Source organism: Thermobia domestica, chromosome 14 (assembly GCF_964235325.1).
Source record: "Thermobia domestica chromosome 14, izTheDome1.hap1.1, whole genome shotgun sequence".
Lineage (NCBI taxonomy): Eukaryota > Metazoa > Arthropoda > Insecta > Zygentoma > Lepismatidae > Thermobia > Thermobia domestica.
In genome coordinates, this window is record NC_137467.1 from 122,167,027 (window position 1) to 122,192,433 (window position 25,407).

The following is a 25,407-nucleotide window of genomic DNA, read 5'->3' on the forward strand; positions in this document are numbered from 1 at the left end:
ACTTCTCCTTTCTTTTCGTCTCGTCTTGTTGCTAGGCAATAGTGCGCTTTTCTTCGCAGTTCGTTGATGTCAGAAGCTAAAAATAACTATGACAATCCATGCATTGGAATTTTTAGAGACGACGTTTGTCCATTGTGCTGGATTTTACCTCCTTATATGGGAAGGAGAGAGGAACTCTGCGATCTCTGTCGCAGACGAAACGTACATACATATATGCACATTCGTTTGTTGGCTGAGAGAAAAATTCTTGTGAACACTTTTATGCGAGGTTCATTTAAAAAGTTAAAAATTTCTTCTTAAAAATTGACTGAGCTGAACTGTATGGTTACAATGTTTACTATAAACTTCAAAAATATCTAAATAATAGCTTAAACTATTTTTGTCACTCAAAAAACTGGAGGCCTAGGGCCCCCTGGCCCTAGCCTAGATCCGCCACTGGCATTAGCTTTTCTATCAGTAAACCTGACTGCTTAAAGTCAGACTCTTCAAGATGTTTGGAACACGAGTGTTTTTATTTGGCACTTTTTTTTCTATTGATTTTCTTGAGCCATAATTTGTATCGATCTGGTGATTTCTCACGACTTGGAAATGTAAAAAAAGATACTTTATGTCCTCAGCTTTAATCGCACTAGAATTACAACCGAAAATACAGCACGTGTTAGGCATTTCTACTTCACTTCGCAAACACAGCACGTACAGTACTAACACGTGTTTCCTACCTAACAAAAGTCTCTCCTTCAGAAAAAAATGTTCTAGGGGGAGGGCACACTTAGTATTCGGAGAGGCACATTATTTTCACACAGTGCTATTATATATATTATATTATAAACGTATTATTTTGGTCTGCTCCGAGGGGCACTCTTAGAGCTCCGGAAGACAGTGCTCCCCTAAAAATATGTCTGGAAGAAACATTGCTTCAACACTACGTATCTACTCTTTTTTATACTAATGCTGTAGGAAAAACAACTAACAAAAACTTTCCTGAAGAATTCAACGCAAAGCAAGACTGCTAACGAACCCAAAACACAAACTATTAAATCCACTGCACTATTAAAGGTTTATCAGCTGCGTACAAGGGAGTGGTTGCTGACTCACATTGAGTTCTTCGCGTAGCCCACGCGTGACGTCAGCATTTACGATTCATCAAAAACTAATGCCTATAGAAGCTAACGAAACGGCCTATGAAGATATAAAAAAAATACGGGTCTCTTATTTTTTGTTTCTCTTTTTATTGTAAGGGGGGCGCGGTGGCTCAGTGGTAGAGCGTTCACCTCTGGTGCTTGGGGTCCCGGGTTCGATCCCAGCCCCCGCCAAGTGAACTTTGTGGTGGACAAACACCGTGCTCGTGGGTTTTCTCGGGGTTCTCCCGTTTCCTCCCACTTTCTTCATTCCACCATTTCACTCATCTCTCATCATCACCGTCTTCTTTAGCCTAACCGGCATAACCGTGGGACGTAAAACTCAAAGATTTCATTTCATTTCATTTTCTTTTTATTGTACCATACTTGTTTTTAATTCGAACTGCTCGTTTAAGGACGAGCAGTGGTTGAAAACAATACTCTATTTTAATTTCTTAGGTATATTTATTTACAAGGAAATACATTTTGTATAAAGATGTATTGAAAACCCATAGTGCATAGTCAGTACATACAGTATATACTACCTTTCCTCACCCCCTTTGGATTTTTTTTTTTTTGGTTAAGTTGATAAGGGAGGCACTTAATCTATGTTGAGAAGAGAAAACGGCGAGAGGAGAATTGGGTTTATTTATTGAAGACAGGAAAAAGGAACGGATATGAAGAGAGTTCATTGAATGATTAAACAACCTTAAATATGCTAAGAACGATGATAACACGAAAAACTAGGTAGATATTCTAAACCAGTTTTAAATTACTATATTAAACCAGGTAGAAATTCAGAAAATATATTTATCAGGTGAAAATGCTCTTACAGGTAAAACGCTGTGGTAACGAATTAGATCGCGGATTCTAAAAGTTAAAATTTAGTGTCAGACCAATCAAAACATTTAAAAGAGAATAATTACGAGATTAATGAGTTAAAGGTCTTACAGAAAACGTGTAATAGTTTAGAAAGGCCAATTTACGAAGTATGGGTAGTTGAATCACAGTAAATTTGGACTCTGATCAGTTACGTAAAAGGTGGCGCAAATTGGTATGGTTGCTGTGCCATTTTATTAAAAATAAAGGAAAAGAATGAAAGATCTCACTGTCAGCTCGTACATACAGGATAACTCAATTCCAACGTGTTCTCAAGAAGGCTAAATATAAATATTGTGACAGCCTCTATAGATGATGCGCGGAGATTTTATCGTATTATCTTTCAATTATCCTACAGGACTCCGCAGAGTTTGAAATATAAAGTTAGTGTCGTAGGATTTGAACAAAGTGTTGAGTATGAATTTTTGTTAATTGTTTAATCACATCTTAAACGTCAGTGAGTATGAATCATTTGAAGATCATTGATGACATTTCGTCAGTTCACAAACAGTAACATTTTGTATTACTCAACTTCATGTTGTATAACACATTCTTCAAGAGACAGGAATGATTATTATTGTTTACGTCTAAATTAGAAAATTTATACAGTAAAATTCTTCATGTTTGTGTCTTTAGTTGAACCAGTAAATACTCATTTTTTTCTTCTACATTTACAGATTTATTAAACGACAATTTATGAATATTGAATAAATATGCGGAAGTGTAGATGGAAGTGTGGAGGATAAGATGAAAACCGTAGGCGTTTGTTTCTAGCTTTTTAAGCAGCCTTACAGTGAAACTCTTTCTTTATTATAATTATATTTCTTTTTATTTTCTTAGAAGAAATTATTGCACAGATTTAAATAGGTCCTACTTTTTGGATCAAAAGATACAATATATTTCAATCAAAAATTTTCTTGTACGCCTTATATCTGGAGAACTACATATAGTGTAGCCAAACCCAAACTAGCACGTAACCCAGTATGATGTGCTTATTCTGTAGAAAATACGAAAACTCGATTTAAAGGCCGTTCAAAAACTTTGTGGCCCCTGACTCAAAAACTAATTATTGGCCAAGATCGCAATCTTTTGATGCATTTTTTTGATCATTCCTAAAATTATTGTTCTACTTTTCAGTCAGAAATGTACATTATACCAATAATATTTTCTGGAGTTTACGGTGAATTTTTGTTGAATCAAGGTAGACCTAGATCTCAACTGCTAAATGACTAATTCAATGGCTAGCAAAAAAAAAAAAAAAAAATCTATTTTAAGAAATTACGTCAGTTACATTTTCTACTACATGCGTCATTACTGTGCAAGATTTTTTCTTTTTCTCGGAAAGGAGCCACTATATTTCATGAAGAAGCTTGTACAATTTTCAGCAGTTTGAGGTCACTTCGTAAGTCAGTGAGTTTACTTGAAAGTCTGTTAAAGAACTTATTCAGATAAAATTTCTAAGTCCACATAAAGAATTAAATAGTACTGAACTGAAAGTAGAATCATAAACGAGAAAAGTTCTAGAAAAAATGAAAACTGAAACACAATTTGTTTTCTTTCATGGAATATGAAGATTTTATCAGAAGGCCATAGAATATGCTTTTTCATATATATATATATATATATATATATATATATATAGATAGATAGATAGATAGATAGATAGATAGATAGATAGATAGATAGATAGATAGATAGATAGAACAAAGAATGATGAACTCTTAGACGAGGAGGCATATGTAAAGTTCCTCCAGAAGAAAAAGCAGCTGAGTTGGTAACCTCTGAGCAAACAAGAACTAAACTCAGACCAAAATAAGAAATGAAATGACATTTGGAGGACAACGTGACCGTATTTGGAGGACCGAATTAACATTCTGTTGCCACGTCATGAGGATTCCGCTGTTCAGCCACCTCAGTTGACAAATATTTCTGAACAAATATTCATAAAGTGGCAACATTATAATGTTTTTGTTCCTTTCTACAGAAACACTTCATGACTACCATTGTGACGTTTATGATTGGCTCTTCTCTCGGTGACCTTAATAACCCCGTGACGTAGATTCCCTTCACTTAAGCAGACGGACAGGTTAAAGCAGTGATCAACTTAATATATTTGATTTGTTACATTCACTTATTCTAACTGTAAGATGTAAAGAAATTCGAATTATTCTTAAAATACTTGTATAATGTAAGAGTTGAAAATACTAATACATATTCGTTTATACACTTTTCAGCATGTGAGTTAAAATCTCCTTCCATGAATAGTTTTCTTGGAGGTCTTGAATCTAGTGGATGGCTTAAACACGTAAAAGCAGTACTAGACACATCATGGTTTATCGCTCACGCTGTGACTGAAGGGATCAGTGTATTAGTACACTGTTCCGATGGTTGGGATAGAACAGCACAAGTGTGTTCTTTGGCCAGTATCTTTTTGGATCCCTATTATAGATCTATTCAAGGATTTCAGGTAATTAGTTTTAGACATCATATAGTGTCAGTTTTAGCATATATCTTTTGTTACTTGTGTTGCTTTGTATCTGAGTTATTAACAAACGTACGTTTAATATGTATAGTCATTAGGTCTATTTCCTTGGGTCACAGGATTTTCAGTTAGACGGTATAAACAGTGTTACATTATTAATTGATAGAAAGTGTCTTTGAGACTAATTATCCTTATGCACACTGATCAAGTAAAAGGTATGAAGGTACGAAGCTACTGTAATGTATGGTATGAATGTTTAGCATTTCTGTGTGGACTTAGGTTTGATGACCTCTTCGAGTACGTTTTCGAATCTTATGTGGAATTCTGTATTCACATCTCGAATAACTTCAGTATTGAAAAGGAAAAAGAAGTAGAGAAAGCATTACATAGTATAAAGACGAAAAAAAAGAAAGAAAAAAAAACGGTAGGTCCTAGTGCCATACCAATAGAAGCATGAAAGAATTTGGAGCCAGAAAGTGTAGATATCGTTTGGGATCTAATATAGAAAATTTATGAACAGAAAAAAAAATTCAAGTCAATGGAAGGATAATATTACTATCTCTATTTATAAGAAGAAAGTGATGTACAGAACTGTTGAAATACAAAGGAATCAAACTAATGTTACATGTAGTGAAGATCTGGGAGAAAAATGTAGACAGGCGATTACAAGAGGAAACATCAATAGAAGAACTATTTGAATTTATGCCAGGAAAGAGTACGAAGGACGCAGTTTATATACTAAGACAAACTATGGAAAAACATCAGGAAAAACAAAACAGGTTTGGATATTATTTTCTGGGAAAGGCCTACGACAGTGTACAACGTCAGGACGTATGGAGATGTCTGAGGAAGAAAGGAGTCAGAGAAATACGTAAGGATAATCCAAGGTATGTATACAGGATCTACGGCCTAAGTAAGAAATAGTGTGGGATTAACACACCAAATCCCTGTTCGGTTTGGATTACACGAGTGCTAAGCCTGAAGCCCTCATCTCTTCAACATTGTCATAGATGTTGTAACTTAAAACATGAGGGACGAAGCCGCCGATGATGTATGGTGTGCGATGAAGCCCTGGTGTATGATGTTCGCCGATGTTATTGTACTATGCAGTACACTCAGGGAAGAAATTGAAAAAAAAGTAGAAAGTTGAAAAAATTTGTTTGAACATAGAGGGCTTAAAATTAATAGAAAGAAAACTGAATTTCACGAATTTAATGGAGAAGGAAGTGGGGAAGTAAGGCTACAAGAAGAAAGATTGAATGAAGTGAAAAATTTTAAATATTTAGACTCATCTGTTACCTAGAATGGTAATTTGGACGTGGAAATAATTCCAGAACGCAAGAGAGATGGTGAAATTGGAAGAAGGTGTTGGCGTTCTGTGAAACCGCAGAATAACTATAAAGAATAAAGGAATGACTTACAAAACAATGGTTAGGTCAGCAATGATTTACGGAGAAGGAACTTGACCAAAATGAAGGAAGCAGATGAAGAAAGGTTCAATGTTACCTAAATGAGAATGCTACGCTGTATGTGTGGGATAACAAGAAGAGAGAGAGTGAAGAATGAAAGAATAAAAGGAACAAGGAAAGCTATAGATATATCTAACAAGGGAAGTATGATTGAGCTCATATCGAAACCTACGATAAAATTTCACTCAGAGAAAGGAAGTTCCACAGAAAGATCACACACAAAAAAGCAGCTGCGTTTTTGAAGTGGAATTAACAAAAATGACAGATTGAAATGTCGAGTATCCATGTCGACAATTGCACAATACGTTCAGTACCACCCCTTGTAAACGGCCTGTTAATAGTAAAAAGTCAATAACAACAATGCGGGTACATATTATACTTAAGGAGAAGTCGTACGGTAAGGTGAACCTTGACGGCAGCCATCTTGAAATCCGCTGTCTTGAATTCAGGTTAAATAGGAATAGCGCAATATGATACATGGTTTTGGGCTAGAATTTAAGCAGAAAAACAATAGTAGCAATAGTTTTAAGATACGTGCATTTGGTAAACAGTTACAGGCATATTTATGTGTACTGTATGAATTCGACACGAAGCAAGCTGCCATCTATTGACGTATCTAGGAACTATTGATTTGAGCTTTGTTAGACGCACGCCTCTATTCCCAATCAGTTGATAATAAGAGGTACGAAGTACTGGTTAACAAGAGCAATTTAGACCAAAGTCACCGAGTAACCTTCTAGAGGTATTAGCTCTGCTTACTAAAATTTGAGACAGATCAGAGGAAAATTGCACATACAGCATTTAATATAAGGATTTTTTTATTAGCGATTTTGGCTAAATTTTCGTATTATCTGGTCTATCTCAGCCCCTATTCAACCAATTTGGACCAAATTTGCCGACTAATCTCCTACAAGTGTGTAGCTTTGCTCAACAACATTTGGGACAAATTGGGAAAATATTAAGGGTGTTTCCTATATTTTTGTATTTTACAAATTGTTGGACACCTGCTTCATTCGGGAGTTGTGCACATGGAAACATACACAATAAATATGCCTGTAACTTTTTACCAAATGCACGTACCTTAAAACCATTGTTACCATTGTTTTTCTGCTTAAATTCTAGCCCAGAATCATGCATCATATTGCGCTATTCCTATTTACAAAACTTGACCTGAATTCAAGATGGCTGCCGTCAAGGTTCACCTTACCGCACGACTTCCCCTTAAGTATAGTATGTACCCGCATTGTTGTTATTGACTTTTTATTAACAGGCCGTTTACAAGTGGTGGTGCTGAACGTATTGTGCAATTGTCGACATGGATACTCGACATTTCAATCTGCCATTTTTGTTAATTCCACTTCAAAAACGCAGCTGCTTTTTGTGTATGGTCTTTCTGTGAGACTTCCTTCCTCTGAGTGAAATTTTACAGTAGATTTCGGTATGAGCTCATTCATACTTCCCTTGTAAGAAGATCCGAGGAAAAAAGAAGAGTAATGGTCTGGCCATCTAATGAGAAGAACAAATAACTGTGTGGTCAGAGGAGTGATAGAAATGGAAGTGGAAGGGAAGAGTTGAGTTGATTCTGAATTTAACGTCCCATTTGAGCTGCGAGGCCATGCGAGACGTGGACCTACTGATTAACGTGGACTCCGAACCACATGAGCTCCCGCCGGGAATCGAACCGGGTCTCCCGCGCCAAATGAATGGGAAGAGAGGTAGAGGGAAGTGAGGTGCATATGGTTAGGAATTACTTCAGGAAGAAAAATCTAACAGGGTTTTATGCAGGATACTCATCAGAAACGTCGACCCCATAGAAGTGGGAGAAAACGGAGAGAAAGAAGACTATTAAATAGTAGATTATTTAAAAGGTACTTGTCAAATAGAACATTTAAAGTGAAAATAGCTAGTGTAATGTCTGATCAAGATCAAATAGGGAAGGGAATTCCTCAAGGAACTCCCTTCTGCCTCTTGTTCTTTTTTCTCCATTTATCATTGATTTACCTGGAAAAATCAAATACTCAAATGCTATTGTGCGTAGAGAACATAAAATTTAGAATAGTTAGTAACGAGTATGATAATTATCTGCTACAGAAAAATTTGGATACAGTAAATTACTGATAAAAAATGTTAATAATCAACTTCGAAAATAATAAATATATGACTTTCACTAATAAACTCAATATTATGTCAGCAAATATAAAATAAGTGATTAACGATTAACAAAGAAAAACAAGTTACAGGTCTTGGTATTATATGTGATAGACGATTGAAATTTGACAGTCATATAAATGATATAGTGCAATTAGCGAGAAAAACAATAGGTTTAAATTCAATCAATTGCCTGATTTTATAAGTGTTTGTTCCTATGTGTACCTATATATGATACTTATTATATGCAAACTTGAATTTGATTTAGTCGCCAGGAACAGTTTATCTAATAAATTTATAAACAAAATTGAAGCGGTATAGAAATGTTTTATAAGACTACAATGTTATATAATTAAAATAAATTATTCATATGACTATGAATATTGGTTAAGTTGTTGAGGACTCCAGTCTTTACTAGAAAGATGGAAATATATTGATAAATCCTTTATGGAAACCATTCGGGTCAGTATGCAAGGCAATTCTTAGCTTCTCTATTATAAGTAGACATAGTTACCATTACGTTCGCATGAAGTTAATGGTTGCATTCAGCTTCACACAGCATGTAGAAAAATACTTATTCAACATGACACTTCTAATTTTCTATATGTATAAAGTGTTCTAATTTTTTTCTTACTTGTAATTAGCGTGAAAGTATCGTTGGTTTAGTCCGAGGTTGTGGTTTGCACCCATTTCGCAGTAATCAGATTCTTTTTTCAACTGTTATTAGTCATCTGTTGGAAGTGGAAGGATAAGTTATTTCATTCAAAAAAAGAAGAAGTTAGTTCCCATATTCTATAAGTCTATACTTTGAGTGTTTAAATCAGGCAAATCTGTATTCAGGATGAACTGGAGGCTTAGCCCCTACGTCTGTTACTTTCATCTTGGATTACAACCAGATAAATTCTGTTTTACTCAATTCTTCGTGTTTCAGTGGATTTCAGTAGAGACCAGTATTCTGATTCAGTGTGAATTTACACATCTTAGGGCTAGGCGATATCAACTAGTAGCTGATAATAGCCTTTAATTCTGCATGATGATATGTCTGCCTTTGCTCACATTTGGTATATGAATTTTTGTGTCAAATTGTTAAACATTTTTATGTATTTTGCAGGCCTTAATTGAAAAGGAATGGCTAAGCTTTGGCCATAAATTCACCGACCGCTGCGGATTTCTTCAGGGAGATCCAAAGGAAGTATCACCAGTGTTTACGCAGTTCATTGACTGTACCTGGCAATTAACACAGCAGTTTCCTTCCACTTTCCAATTCAATGAACGATTCCTTTTAACGCTTCATGATCATGCCCAGTCCTGCCAGTTTGGCACTTTTATTGGGAACTGTGAAAAAGACCGCATTGATCTCAGGTGAGTTAAAAAGAAATGCCCCAGAAATATACTCATTCAATATGATTGATTGTATGGGAACGCTCTTCCAGTTTGAGAAAGTGGTTACCTTTGCAAGTGCTATTTCAGATATAAATAAAAGGGATCACTGTAAGCTTTTTACATTTCGTGAAATTAAATTTTAAGTTGGATCGCTCGTCGTCAGGGCAATGCAAATCGAACAATACAAAATCAAGAGAAATTATGACTTTATTCAATAGCGTTCTGGTTTTCAGCTTCTAAACATAGTAATTTTCGGAACCATCATCAGGGTTCGCGTTCCATCATCAGGAATAAAAAGATTAATACTAAATCGTGATAAAGCTTATCAGACCTCCTAGCAGTTAGTACTATTTCAGGGAACACACCAATAAAATTAATGCAATTTATTACCTTTTCAAATCTCTTTATTTTGTTAGTTTTAAATTATACAATGATATACAAATTGATATTTAAAAATCAACCGACCTTTGAACCTGAGGAGGGCTGCATTCTCGAAAATGTCGGATTTTGGATGATTCTATATTCTGTATATATATATTCAGCAGAAATGACTACTTGTACAGTCCTTTAAATAAAGATTATTAAACACTAAATGAAAAACAGGTGAAATTTTAATGTTCACCAGCTACAAACAAAACAATTCTACAGAATTTTAGTTCAACTGAATAAAATAGTCTATCCTCATAACTGTCGCTGCTGCCACCACCACCACGTTTTACGACACCTCTTTTCTTTACTGAATCCATAATGAGGTTATACAGCAGTAAATAAATGGTTAAATGATAAGAAATGAGCAGGAATGCCTGTAGCTGGTGCAAGCCAAACCCAACAATTGGTTATCGACTATAGTGGCATCGAAACATAAAAGACGCCTCAACAAAACAGTGGCGCGGCAACGCGGTAAACTTGAAAATGCGCTACGAAAACCATACTGGAAATTTGAATGAATCAGATTATAGATGGTCGGATTTTTTAATATCAGCCTGTTTTTATTTCTATTTAATTATTTATTTTTTTAATTTTATCTCTTTGCGTATAATTCTTAATTCATTTTTACCTCTTTTTGGAAAATGTTTTGGTTATATCAATTTAAATTGCTTATTCATGTAAAAATTAATTTCTAACTTATTGGTCAATGTTTTGTGAATAAAACTTATAGTGCCTCCATAAAGCATTCGACATGCATCGGTAACCGAGGTAAATATGTGAAGAACCTTTACGGAAGTCTTGGAAGTTTTAAGCTTTGCTCACATGACCACTGATCTTTCGTAAAGATAGTAAACAGATAATTAATATTGAACAGAGTGAGAAAACAACAATTATTATAATTAAATACAGGGGGAAAAAGCACCAATATTCATCCTCAAACAATGTCCAATGGTTCCCACAGACACGCAACTAATTTTTTTCAAACATTTTCACTTTTTCTGGGGACCGATATTTACATTTTATTACATTACACATGATATTTACATTTTAACGACACCTCTTGTCTTTGCTGAATTCATGAAGGGATTCGAGTCATCCATGCAGCTCAAAACGTACCAAATTATTAAATAATTGTTTGAGAACGAATATTTTTTATTGTCTTCTTTCTTTATGGTAAACAGATGTTTATTCACTTACAAAACCCAGCAATTCTTGTATGAATACCTCCTATACTACTTTTGATAATTTACTTTATATTCCTTTGTTAGTAAGTTTGTACGTATACAGTAGAGAGTGCGACTTTGGGATTATGACTTATTCGAGTGGCAAAGAGATAAAGACAGTGCAATAGTATTTTCAAGAGCACGAATGAAATTCCTCGGCTACCATCACCAAAAGTTTTAAAATCTGAAAACAGATTGTCTCAGTACATTGTATTTTAGCAGGTCCCGGAAATGCGTAAAATTCAGGGTTTTCCTGCAGCATCAAACACCGTGTATAGTATATTAATTACGTAAATATTCAGGCAAAATAAAATTAAATATGTCGTAAATAGTAAATAGGTTTTACATAGTGATAACTGTGTTTCATTGTTCAGAGTATCCTAACTTTCGTTGAGTTATTAATCCGTCTCATGCAATGAAAAAACAGTTACCAGTTAATGTATCTCTCTAATGACATACTGGTAACTGAACTATGTTTTGAAGTGCTTAAGAGGCCCATCACGGTGAAGTTAAAATTAAGTAATTATTTTAACTACTAAGTTTACAGTAATTATGTGATATCTTCAAATAGATAAAAGATAATCGAAAAGTGGAACAAGAGCTCACTAGATAATATTATTTTAAATGCGATACAGGTATCACATCTCACTTATCTGGTTTCGATTTTTATCCATTTAGAAAATCGGCATTTATTTTCGCGTTTTTTAAATGGCTGCAAACGGAAAGCTACTAGGTAACTCGTGAAAACGATACCTCGTGCAAAATAATATTGTCTAGGGCGCTGTTCTTCCACATTTCGATTATCTTTTATCTATTTGAAGATATCACATAATTACTATAAAATTAGCTGTATTTTAATTTCGCAGTGATTAGGTCTCTTAAGATTCACCCACAACACATAGATAGACATGTCGTAGCTATTTAGTTTTGTTTGTGAATTTTCACGTGTAGAAATTTTCTAAAAGTGTAGTCTTGTTTTGCTTTCTCTTAATAGATTTATATATTAAATTTGCGAAAGTCGCACTGGTAAAATTACAGATGGCATTTGAGAGCGGCGTTGCTTTTAGCACCCAGGCTGTATGAGATGTGGATCTACAGCTTGACATGAAATCCAAACCACATGAGCTCCCAACGAGAATTAAATCTGGATCTCCCACGCCAAGGGCGAATAGGCTATCCATATATTCACGAGGGAGCTCTGATAGATGTTATTATATAGTGTAAAATCGTTTCTTTATATCTGTGTAAGTCGTTTAAGTACACAATATATGAAATATTTAATTTTAAAATCTTATCAGTAGTTAATCAAATTAATGGGCGATAAAAATTGATTTTCAGGAATAAAAATTATATGTAACACTTCTCTGATTGTCACATATTTCTGTTGGAAGGTCTTACTTACAAATATTTTTGAGTTGTTGGTTGTCGCATTTCGTTGTACATAAAATATTACTGATTAAGAAGCAGCATTGATTTTGTAATTGCATCCTTTTCCCAGGTTATCAGAAAGGACATACTCCTTGTGGGGTTATATGGCCAATCACATGAATGAATATATTAACCCTTTGTATGATGCAGACGTAACTCCAGATATCCTAGTTCCAAACTTGTGTCCTCAGAATGTCAGGTTAGTACATGCAAAATATTATATTTTCTTTCTTTCTTTCTCTTTTACACGTGGTTTAGTTTAATAAAGTTGTTTGATGAGTCTTGTGTTAACAAAATATAATTCCATTAAGAGTCTAGCGGTTCTTGGGAAGAAGGCGGCCTCAAATTTATAAATGAAATCGGCCACCGTCTGTCAATTAAATCAGGAGGTATTCGAGCAAAATCTTTCCTGATTCAACGCATTAGCATAGCCATTCAACGTGGGAACGTGTCGGCTATTATGGGAACGTTACCCACCGGTAAAGAGCTAGAAGAGGTCTTTCGTCTGTGATTGCAGAGCAGGGAGGTTTTGAGTAAAAACAAATGATTTACAATTTACGTAACCACCGAGCAAGGAGTAGGGAGAGACAGCTGACAGTCCATAAGTTTATATGAAAAATTACGGCAGAATGCTTTACCGTACGTCAAGAGAGTGACATAACATGACGTGTGGAGCCATTGAAAGCAGAAGATTTAGTATTACCTGCCAAACAGTATGGGAACAAAGGTTTGTATGCGAGCTATGGTTTCTTGGAAAATATCTCCGATCATGCTGAACGGGTAGCAATTCGAGGAGTCATGTATATTACGGAGCTTTCTGAGGCCAGCAAAGCGAAACAAGAGGCACGTAGAACAGGCGAATAAGAAAGTAAAGTGACAGAGAAGAGTTTAAGCGTTCTTGATGTTAGTAAATTGTAAATCGTGAAAAATTACAATAATTTATTATTTTTTTTTTTTAAATACAACACATTCTATAGTAATATACACACGTAAAAAGTTGATCTTTTATATTTAAATTTCACATTGCAGACTTTAAAACCAATATCTGAGAAGAATGTGTATTAATAAAGCAGTGAACAACTTATAAAAAAAAATCCATTAAGATCTTTTATTGCTGCGACTTCAGAAAAGAGAGATGGTATGATAAAAAGCATCGATGAGGGCTACAAATTCTCCGTTGAGTATAGTGATTGCTAGATGGGCAGTTATAACATAATCAGAGTTGCGTTCCTAATGTTTGGGTAAATGAGTAGCGATTGAAATTATTGAAGGGGTGTGGTATAGGAAATAGTTTTCAGGTTGGAGTGACTTACCAAGGTCCATCATATGTGATAGTCATTATTCTTCACAGAACTCCGTGATGTGCTGCACTGTACATTCTACTTCTACTAGTAGTATCACCAATGCGGAGTATCGGTAAAGTTACTCCAATGCGGAGCATCGAGATCGCAACAGATAATGATTATATATGCAAATTTAAATTGCCATATTAGAAACTGAGGCTAGTCATTAAGAGTTGGAATGTTTAATAGTGAGAATTCCCATTTTACAGGATGTGCTCAATGTGATTGCCCTCATGGTGGATTGTGCTAGATATTTCATTGTCATCAGTTTGTAATATTAATTCGTGAACTATGAAAACAAGTCACTGAACAAAGTAACATTTATTTTAAAATAATAACCATGTGAGAGTTTCACCGACCAACCGAACATCAGTTGAGTTGAGTTGATTTAACGCGGCCCTTTCAGCAGCGAGGCTATCTGAGACGGGACCTACTGATTAACGTGGATTCCGAACCACATGAGCTCCCACAGGGAATCGAACCTGCGTCCCCCACGCCAAAGGTGCGTACGCTAACCGCTTAGCCATGGAGCAGCTCTGGCGTTATCAGATACTGTAAACAATTTACAAAGTGTCTGATGAAGCCAATATGTTCAGTGATATTAGTCGTTTAGTACACCATAACACGAGGTTCATTCAAAATTTCGCCATTATCTCTGCACCTGAACCACTGAACGTTACACTCCGTACCATGAAGCCAGCTGATTTCGTTCACACAATGTTAAACGTTGCGTCAGTTTCAGTTATTTTCCATCGTTTTATGATTTCTTTCATGAAAACCCATTAGTTACAAGTTACAAACAACTTCCAGTAGCCACTTCAAAGGTATGATACAGGGTGATTATAATTGAAGTCCCACCACTTTCAAAATGCTGTGTGTATATATATAAAGTCAAAATGACTTTAAATTTGAACTGAATAAACTTGAAGAAGGGGTAAATGATATGGCGTAATAAAAAAAAGTTCCAAAGTGTATCAATAGATGTTGTAAGCTTCATAACGAAAATGGATTCGGCTGCAAGTGACATTTTCAATCGAAATACGGTGGCTTTTGCGTGAGTTGCACATTAAAGCAACTGTACTTTTCAATGTGCATGATTGTTTCGGTTTTGTGACGGAAAAAAAATGACTTCCAAGTCATTCAACAGTTGTGACATTGTTAGTGGAAAGCCTATCCACCACGGCAAGGTCGTACCAGACTGGATGAGAAAAATCGGTTTTTAACTATCCTTAGGCCAAAAACAGCATAAAAAGCACATTCGATTTAAATGTCACATGTAGCCGAATCCACTTTCGTTATGCCGCTTACAGCGCCATTATTGATACACTTGGGATTTTTTTTATGCCATACCGTTTTCCCTTCTTGAAGTATATTCAGTTTAAATTTGAAGTCATGCTGGCCAATGGTTCTTTTTTCATAACATTTTGAAAGTGAGACTTTAATTATAATAACCCTGTATATCAATTTAACGTAAGTTTATTGTGAAGATCCGTTCACTATAGAATTGAATGTAGAGAATCAGGACAACTTTACAACAAAATTCTATAGGGAGTTACAGAGTACATTGCAAATAAGTAGCATGATTTTAATGATTCTAAATCTTCTAATTCCTAACTTCTAGTCTTAATGATCCTAACAATGTTTGGTAAACGGTATAAATTATGTAGGTCCTCGTTATGAATTTTCCGCCATTCCCGTTCCTTTTGGGTCCGAATATTCGTCTCAGGATTTTGTTCTCAAATACTTTCAGTCCACATTCTTCCCTCAAAGTAAGCGACTATGTTTCGCATCTATTCAGAACAACAGGCATGATTATCGTTTTATATATTTTAAGCTTCAAATTTATCGACAGAATTCGCGACGACAAGAGATTATGAACTGAATAATAACACGAATTCCGTGCTTTTAGTCGACACTTAATTTCTTCGTGAATATGATTTTGGTCTGTTAGTGCTGATCCTAGATATTTGAAAGTATCCACTTGATCTGCTACTTAACGCTATATATTTTTATTTTAACGAAAGAGAGACTGACCAAAGCTTAAAACCCACTTTATTTTAAATTATAATTTGTAACTGTTTCGGATATCTAGACAGACACATATTCTTCTTCAGACACTATCGAAAATAAATGAAAATACAGACATATATATATAAATATTGTTATGACAAAGTTTAAATTCTTTAACCGTCATATACGTATATAGTCATTGTTATGAAAAAGTTTAAATTCTTTTAACAGACATATATATAGTCATTGTTGTACTTTTTTATTTTTATTTATTTATTTTTTCTATTTACTGAGGCCTTCAGCCAATCCCATAAGTCTTCGTGTTCACTTTCCAATTAATCACGGCCCTTATAAGAACCAAAAATGAAGGAACGTGATTAAACGTGATTAATTGGAAAGTGAACACGAAGACTTATGGGATTAACTTGAAGGCCTCAGTAAATAGAAAAAATAAATAAATAAAAATAAAAAAGTACAACAATGACTATATATATGTCTGTTAAAAGAATTTAAACTTTTTCATAACAATGACTATATATATATGACGGTTAAAGAATTTAAACTTTGTCATAACAATATTTATATATATGTCTGTATTTTCATTTATTTTCGATAGTGTCTGAAGAAGGATATGCTAGATATCCGAAACAGTTACAAATTATAATTTAAAATAAAGTGGGTTTTAAGCTTTGGTCAGTGTTTCTTTTGTTAAAATAATCAATCCAAAGCCATGAATAGTCTTACTATATTTTTCTTATACAGTGTATAAATAAATAAATAATGCATTCCAGCAGAATAAACATTATCAGCTTCATCTAATTACGAACGATATTGTAAAAGTTCTTCCCTTTGAAAAGAGTAGATAGATCTAGGTTGAGTAAATCAGAGTCCGGAATGAGCTTCCACTACCGGTTTATTATTAAAAGAAAATCCTCTAATATAACAACAGTATTTAGAGAAATACTACAGTACAACTTTCCCTAATGCGAGGTAGAAAAAGATAGCTCAAGACCTTGCAGCCTTGAGGCAGGATCACTACAGAGCTTCGGGTAAGCTAGGTAGATTGATGTAGGAAACCCCAATGCTCTGAAGCAAGCAGTGAGGGGGTTAAGAGTCATAGAGCCCAGAAACAGGCTAAGCAACTGAGGTTGGGACCCCGACAGAGCTCCGAGCAATCTAAGCCAGGCGGAAGGGAAGTCTAGAGTCTCACAGCAGATTAGAGGTTTTGAGGTTGGGTTTCTCCTAGAGCTCCAGGCAAGCTAGACGTGGGAAACCAATCGCAGACTGGTGGCTGTCCGTAGAATCTTTTTCCTTATATAGGCGTTCCGGGTGGTGGTGACGCTTCTGCTTCCATGTCATCATATGACTTGTAAGTGGTGCTGGTTGTCCGTTGCTGCTTCTTGTAATAATCCAACTCAAACGTAAATATATGTGATTGATGTTTACAAACAGGAGCACGTGTGATTGTTTATAAACACTAGCACGTGGTTCATTACAATATATTTAATTACTATAATTTTTTTTCTCGCTAACTACGCATATTATTTTGTTGAGCTTCATGTGATCTATCTGTTGATACACGTCTTATATTTCAAAAATATTACTGTTAATCAAAGACTAAATTTGAAAACTTCATAATGTGGGCTGTATACCATTAACCATACTGCATTCTACCATCTTCTTAGTTTCTTAACACTCAAGCACGTACGTTGACGAGAATTCCCTGCTTTTGAAGAAAAGATGTGATTCCGTGATGCTAGTTTTACGCTGGTAGCTGTGGCGCCTTCTAGCTTCCTCTTTTGATTGTTTGTGTATGCACATCACGTTGTCTTTTTCTATGAGCTGTTGTTATGGAAATATTATGTTTGCGGGGAAAAGCCATTACCGCGTATGGATTTTTTAAAATGATGGTATTATACTTTTTGTACACATAGTTCTGATCAAAATGGAATATGACGAAGAACAAAGACATGTTTTAGAATTGTTTTAGAAAAGATTGAAAAATTATGCTCGAGGTTATGAGTATAAGAAGCTTTGAAAGTACGGCAATCCCCGTCACTTCATGTGATTTCGTTCGAAAAACTCAATGAAGTTGTTACAATTTCAACTACTTCAGGTAATAAGGTTTTCGGCGCTCCTACAATAGAAATTAAGAAACTTTTTTTATGTCCTTAAGAAATAAACATATCTGTAGCAAAAATAACTAAATAAAATAAGTTTAAAGTAGAAAATTATGGCCAGTTATTCTCAGATTAAGGGAATCCCCGTACCACGTGTGGATTTGATGCAGACAGGGCGCATGTGCCTGAGTGTTAAGGAAAAACCGTGAATAGTATATACTTTAGTTTGAGTGTCATCTTAAGTGATGTGGTTATAACAGAGGATCAATATTTATGTTTTAAAAATTAGTTTTTTTCTCGAAAACTACGCATGAGGATTTACACACACGCATATCATTTTGTTCAGCTCAGCGAGATCTACCAAGTGGTATATGTGTCATCGTGGGATAACTTTCTTTTATGTTAAAAGCTAATAATAATGTAGTTGTTTCACCGTTTCTGGTTCCTCGAAAGAATAGAAAGTGAAGTCTAAATATAAAAGGAAAGTTATGTTCGAAGAAGGTGAAAATCATGGTTGTTCCTTTATATAGCTTACATTTTCTCTTATAATACACGTAAATTGTCTTGAGAACGCAAAATGCAGAATGGAGCGTAATGTACAGTTGTAATTGAGACTCTTAAGAATTGTTAACCGAAAATATATTGTGGTAAATACTCATTACAGAGGTTTGTGTACCAGGAATTTTTTAAATAGCAATTTTGCCATAATTCTCTTTATATTGTACACACTGCCTTCTGTTTTCTCATGTTATAAGGTGGTATGTTACAAAAGTTTGATATCGGCTCAACTGTTTTCCCGTGATTTGATCACAAACAAGGTTAGTTTCATTTTTATAATTATATTAAAAATGTAGCTTATTTCTGTCAGTAGTTTGCCTTCCCCCCCTCCCCACCCTCACTCTTCTTCATGCTTCCCAGGAGGATGCGCCCCTAAGTTGGGAAGAACTGATTTAGATATATGCAAATATCCAACTTCAGGGAAAGGCGATCTACCGTATCATAGCGTGAGTTAGGAATACATTATTCTTGTATTTCGTTATAGGCTGCCTAATAGTCAGCAACCAGATTCTCGAATTTTATTTTTGGGGCGTGGAGCGGGGTGTACAAATTTTACTTTAACCCTTTACTGTTCACTATGACTTACAGTTGACCAAAAAATCTTAAACTTGTACAGGATGATATATAGGCACTCTATATCATCTCTACTGATTTTGAAAATTTTCCCGCCAAAACTCTTCGAGTTATGAATTGTTACCATATGGTTACATTGTACAATATGCCTGTATTCATAATTGTAACCATATGGTAACATTGTTCAATATGGTGTGCTTGTTATGTAAAAACCATTTCTACTAGAGCAGTACGATAGTAAATTGATATAAGAGTCCAGTTGCAAAATACTGAATATATTTTAAACCGTGTTCAATTACAAACAATACTTTTGTGTTACAGCTCCTAAATAGTCATGTTATCAAATATCTGGGGCATATAATTACAACTTACAGCCACTTGTCAAGAAATGATGGTGACTTTTTTGCGTGCAAGTTAGTATAAAAATGACAGTGTATTTATTTGGACTAAATAAATTACAAATAATGGTTATGGTATTGGATGTTTTCTTGCACTGTAATGTAGTGCTTATGGACATATTTCTTAACCATATAATAAAATTTTTAGAGCAGTATAGTTAGTTTCTACGAATGGAATACCAGAAAGCAGTTTTTGTTTTTATTTCAGTACAAGACAACCTTGCATCACATTTCATGCACGTAATTCGACTAGTACCATATTTGTAAACCGGCACCTTCCTTTAGACGTATGGATAGGCCAGTGGGGTATATTATCTGTTGTAGTATCATCATTCGGGCGAAGTTTTCAGTGGTTGCCCTGTCTTTCCTTGCGGTTCTATTGTCGATTCTACAGAGGACCATCCTCTCTTTGGTTTCCCACACGTAGCAAGTGCGTAGGTAATATCAGAACGATATACCTTCAACCGTATATGTAATTCTCTAACCATTTTACGGTCTCTCCTGCATATCAGTCAGCTGTTTACTACAGCCAAGTCTAGGATGTAGCCGAAGATTTTGAGGTACCAATGTTTGGCTTTCATTGTACAATAAATTATAGTTAGCATATTTGATTTATCCACTGCCCCCATATGTTTGTTTTATCGTTTGATAATGGCTAGGCACTAAACATGCATTTTTTCTTTGAAACTTCAGAGTCAGCATCAGAATCGGTTATGTCATCCGGTAGAGATGTAAGACCTTTTGGAATGCTATTATTCTAAAAAGGAAACAAAGGTAAAATTATTCTAAATCAGATATTTTTCGATGTTTTTTTATGAAGTAAAACCTTCAAACATGAAATAGATTTTGGTGAATATCTGGATTCAAAGAACGTGATTTAAAATTGTATTATGGTACATAGAATTTACTGAAAATACCAGTAGCAAGTTATGGATATTAGGCCAAAGGACGAGAATAGTGAAAATGTAGGAAACAAAAAGGGAAGGGTTTTTTATCCACTTTCTTTCTACTAGTAGTTTTGAAATGTATATTCAATATCAAGCATATAATATGCTAAAATTTAGCAGCAACACAAAGAAAATTTGCAACAGCAGAATACTTCTACGAGATGCATAAACATATATAGGTGCTAAATGATTCAACATACCTCACTGTCAGGTACATAATCTTGATCTTGAGGAACTTAGGTCTTCATCGGATTCGGACGAATCAATGTCAGGCAACTGCGATGAATCGGATATGACAGCTGTTGCTCCTTAAGACTTTTTCGTAAAACACATTGACCGAAATACCATCCCCATCCATTTTGAGCGACGACGAACTGAACTCTGAAATGAACAAACTAAAAAATATAATAAGTCAGTAAGCTATAAATTTATTTCTCATAGATCAGCGTTCAGGATAGATCTGGGTAAAAGAAAAAGGGGTACACAAATTGTACCTAAAACACATTTACATTTAACGATATCCTATATAAAAGTATTATTAGAAATGGTGTAATACCAACAAAACCTTTACTGACAACGCCCCTGATCACAGTTCACTAGATTTACGAAAGCCGAAAATGAAAATGGACACGCCTTAATGAAACAAATTGATGAACCAAACTGTAATATGGAAAATTTCACAGAGTAAAGACACATAAAGCATTTCTTTCATGTATGAATATAAACAATTCAGTAAATACACTTGTACATAAAATCGCGAAGAATACAGTTCAATAAATAATATAATTTTATTCCCTCATTGAACAATGTAACCATATGGTTACGCGAGGTTTAACAACCCTAAACGTACTCATAAATTGATATAATTGATAAAATTAAATTTAAAATCTTTCAATTAGGCTTTATAAACAACTAGAAGTCAACAAAACAAAATTACTGTTACTTACCTAACAACCAGGAATATTTCCTCTTCACCCTCTGTGAATTCTGGCTTCTACTAACAAACACAACACATCTTTCCCACATAAAGTTACCCGAACCCACTACAAGGTGTCAGAACGAGTCAGCGTACGAAGCGGAAAGGTGCAGCCATATGGTAACAATGACCAACAACGGAATATTGAATTAGCGTTCACGTTAGACAAGTTCGATTATTTTGTAACCATATGGTAACAAAAAACAGTAAAGGGTTAAGGTTATAAGTAAATTTTGACCTTAATATAAATAGTCAACTGTATTCAGTCTGAATAGTCTGTGTGTATGTCAATGTGTAAATAGTCTGTTTCTTGTTCCGAAACTATTGAACAGGAGAGAGAACATGAATATGGGAGCTAAATTGTAGCTTATTTTTCTCGTAACAAGGAAGTTAAGATTTTAATTTCGTGTTCAGCAATATAGAAGGAGAGTTTTATTATTATTATTATTATTATTATTATTATTATTATTATTATTATTATTATTATTATTATTATTATTATTATTATTATTATTATTAAGAAGTTTATAGATAGTAAATTCCTTTCACAGGAGAGATAGTTGTCAAGGACAAGGAGGGGAAGGAGAATAAACTATAAATTTGTACTTTCCAGTAAGCAGAAATAAGTAGTTTTGCAATGGTTCAGTGGCTTATCTTTAACGCAAAGAATTCCTCATTTGATTTTGGATCATGTGAGTTTAGTAGACAGTATTTGTATCTGTGGAAATTTTAGAGGATTTCCCTCTCCCCCACTATTTTCATTTCACCGATTATTTCAATATTATTTGTTCGTGAAATCCAATTACTTCAGCCTAAAGGCATAACCGTAAGACAAATTTCTTTTTTCTTTCTTTCTTTTTGGGGCAAGTTAAGCATAGCCACTTCTGGTACGATCCCTGTAGAACATTTTCTGTTACCTTGCTAGATACACTAAACTAATGAAATAATTTTTGTTTCAATAACTATTATCAGGTACATATTTGTGATTATTTTAGGTTCTGGCGAGGAATGTACTGTCGGTTTGAAAGTGGAGTCCATCCGAGAGAACCTTTAGGAGATCTTCTTCTTGCAACTTGTGATCATAGCAGCTCATTGGAGGATCATATTCGGCTATTACAGAAGGTAATTATATTTAATATGAACTTGAAATAAAAGCTGTTGGGAATTCTGGGTACAAGAAAATGTATGTCGGTTCTTCATTATCTATGGTACAACTACGTAATTATTTTCGCATGCATTCTTTCATTTTCTAATGACGAAACCTATTATTCACTCAAGTTCGTAGTGTGGCGTTGTACTTGGAAATAATTTTCGGATAATGCATTGTTTCGCTGCTTTGTCATACATTAAAGCGAATGTATATTTAGACAGTAAACTTCTATTAAACGACCACCACTGTACTATTATTATCATTGAAGTGATAGTAGTAGTATCTTTTCAAAGAATACTAAAAACGCATAGTACAGTAATGTGAATAGAGTATTCCACTTGGAAGAAAAGATTTGAATTACAATTTAATTTAAGGAGAAACTTTAATCACGAAATAAGAAAAGGGGATTGAGATTCGATCAGAGCATATATCTTATGCTTTCCTGTCATTGTTTTACGTGTTTATCGGCGAATAAAACTCCTTCGTATTATCATATTCTTAAAACTCCTAGCTGTAGCACTTCGTTTCGAATCGAGCTTAATTTTGTTCTTTGCTCATATTATTATTTTGTAACTTTTTCAGGAAGGAGGGTGGGTGTTTACGACATAGCTGTAGTGCTTTCTACCATGTCCTTAGAAACGGAAGGAAAATGTATTCATTACAAGAAATCCTCAATTACATATATATATATATATATATATATATATATATATATATATATAATTTTTTTGTATGAGTTACATTCTAAGATATTTACGTATGTATGACGAAAAATAACTCAGACACACTGGATTGAAAGAGCATATTCGCGATGCCAAGAACAACATTGCTTCAACATCCGACTTTTCAAATATCTGAAAGATACAAAGGACACAAATATCAGTAAACTGAATGTGATAAAAAAAAATTAAAAAATCATTATTCGTAGAAAGACAAAAATATGAATTATTTTACATTTGAATGTGGAAAATAAAATTCCGACGTGGTTATGCAGGCACAAAGATTTAAAATTGTATACTTTGTAGTGTTGGGAAACTTTTGTTCAGTAGTGTTTATTAACTTTTTTTATATTTTTTTATTTTCTTCTAACTTCTCATACACCAGATACCTTTCCTTATTTATGTCGTGACAATGCTAACAGCTATCAGCAAAAATTCGACTCACCAGGCCGTTAAACAGGGAGCGGATACAGGGGGCACTGCCCCCCTAAATTATTTTTTGCCCCTTCTAAAAAGTAACGCTGAAGATAATTTTCAAACTGATTCAAAATTAGTGAAATTCTTGCAATTATATTTACTAAATTAAATTCAACTTTGCGAATTCTATTCATTTCTATGTAAAATTATATGTTTGTTGCTAAATGCACCAAATATCTTCCATTGTCTTTACCCATTTCAAGAAATTCAAACCGTACCCTATTATTGCAACCATGACAAGCATCCAAAGATACCGGTACACTTCCAAACAAGATATCATAATCCACAACACTAGTTGTGAATATTAATAAACTATAGTGTATCGCGTACAATGGAAGGTAGAAAATTGAGTGCAAACGTTGAATAAAACATATACTTCTATTTTATATTGATATCATCTAAAATTGCTCTAATATAATTTTGTTCTAATGTTTAAAAAAAAAAAACTTCGATTTTAGTTATTAATATAAAACAAAATACCTCACAAAGAGCTTGTATTAAGCACAAAAATGAAACAAAAATTTACGCTTTCGATAATTCAAAAATAAATACAAGTTGTGTAAATGATAAGTAAATCTACAATTTTATGGTGTTTTTTGATGTCTTTGTCATTGCCCCCTCAGTCTTGGTTTCTGCCCTCCCTTCCCCCTAATAAATCAGGCTGGCTACGGGCCTGCTTAACACGTCTGTCTAAACTTAACTATAATATGATTCAGAAGAGCACGATTATTGATTATCTTTTACGTTTATTGATAAAATTGGTGTGAAGCATCTTCCTTTGTAATATCATTTCTCCCACATCTTCCTTTGTAATATCATTTCTTCCACTTACTGATTATGGTAGTATTAATCAACCAATCATCATTTATCAGTTTCTAAAGTTCATGGCTAGTAAATATCAATTCCGATATGATTTAACATGCTTTGCAACACTTTTTTTTAAATATGTGCAGTGTATGTGCCTAGGTATAATATGTATGATACATATTTAACTTTCGATTTTTTTTTATTTTAAAGCGAATAGCGTTCTTGAAAGAAAAACTGGCAGAATCTGGGGAGAAGAAGAGGAAAGAATCCAGAGAAAGTCTAATGGATGGGTGCAATGCGGAGGAGAAACTAAATATTCTCGACAACAAGTTTATGTATGATAAAAAAGCCTTAGTTGAACAGGTAATTTTAGATATTGTTTTTTTTTTCTTCATATTTTATATTTGAATTACAGTGAAACTTATTAATTTGGCTATCTGCATAACTTCTTCCAATTCTTATGGAACCTGTATTACTTATTACTCTGTACGTTGGCCATCTGTCTAACTTGGAACTTTGCTTCGTTGAAGTAACGCCATTCCTATGCTATTAATGTTAAATTCATCTGTGTTGGTTGAATACTTGCATGATCTTCATTCTTTAAAGACCTTTCCAGACCATCTTCTACTGTTGTATGTTTTGGGAAGTCCGTAAACCGAACTGAGAGAGAGCTTGTCCATTGAAAGTAAGTTGTGTTAAAAAAAAAAAAAAAACTAGGTAAGGTACTTACTGTTCGTTTCAGTCTATTGTCGGCGAGTACATGAATAGAT

General features: G+C 34.3%; 1 protein-coding gene across 6 annotated transcripts in view; it reads left to right on the forward strand.

Annotated features, from left to right (window-relative positions):
- Positions 1 to 25,407, forward strand: part of Mtmr6 (Myotubularin related protein 6) — a 374,237-nt gene that overhangs the window by 327,828 nt on the left and 21,002 nt on the right. For all 6 annotated transcript variants that reach the window (XM_081738794.1, XM_081738793.1, XM_081738790.1 and 3 more), the window contains 5 exons: positions 4,232 to 4,464; positions 9,208 to 9,458; positions 12,630 to 12,758; positions 22,480 to 22,606; positions 24,848 to 25,000. In XM_081738794.1, coding sequence (XP_081594920.1) covers positions 4,232 to 4,464; positions 9,208 to 9,458; positions 12,630 to 12,758; positions 22,480 to 22,606; positions 24,848 to 25,000 — 893 coding nt within the window. The remainder of the gene's footprint in view (positions 1 to 4,231; positions 4,465 to 9,207; positions 9,459 to 12,629; positions 12,759 to 22,479; positions 22,607 to 24,847; positions 25,001 to 25,407) is intronic.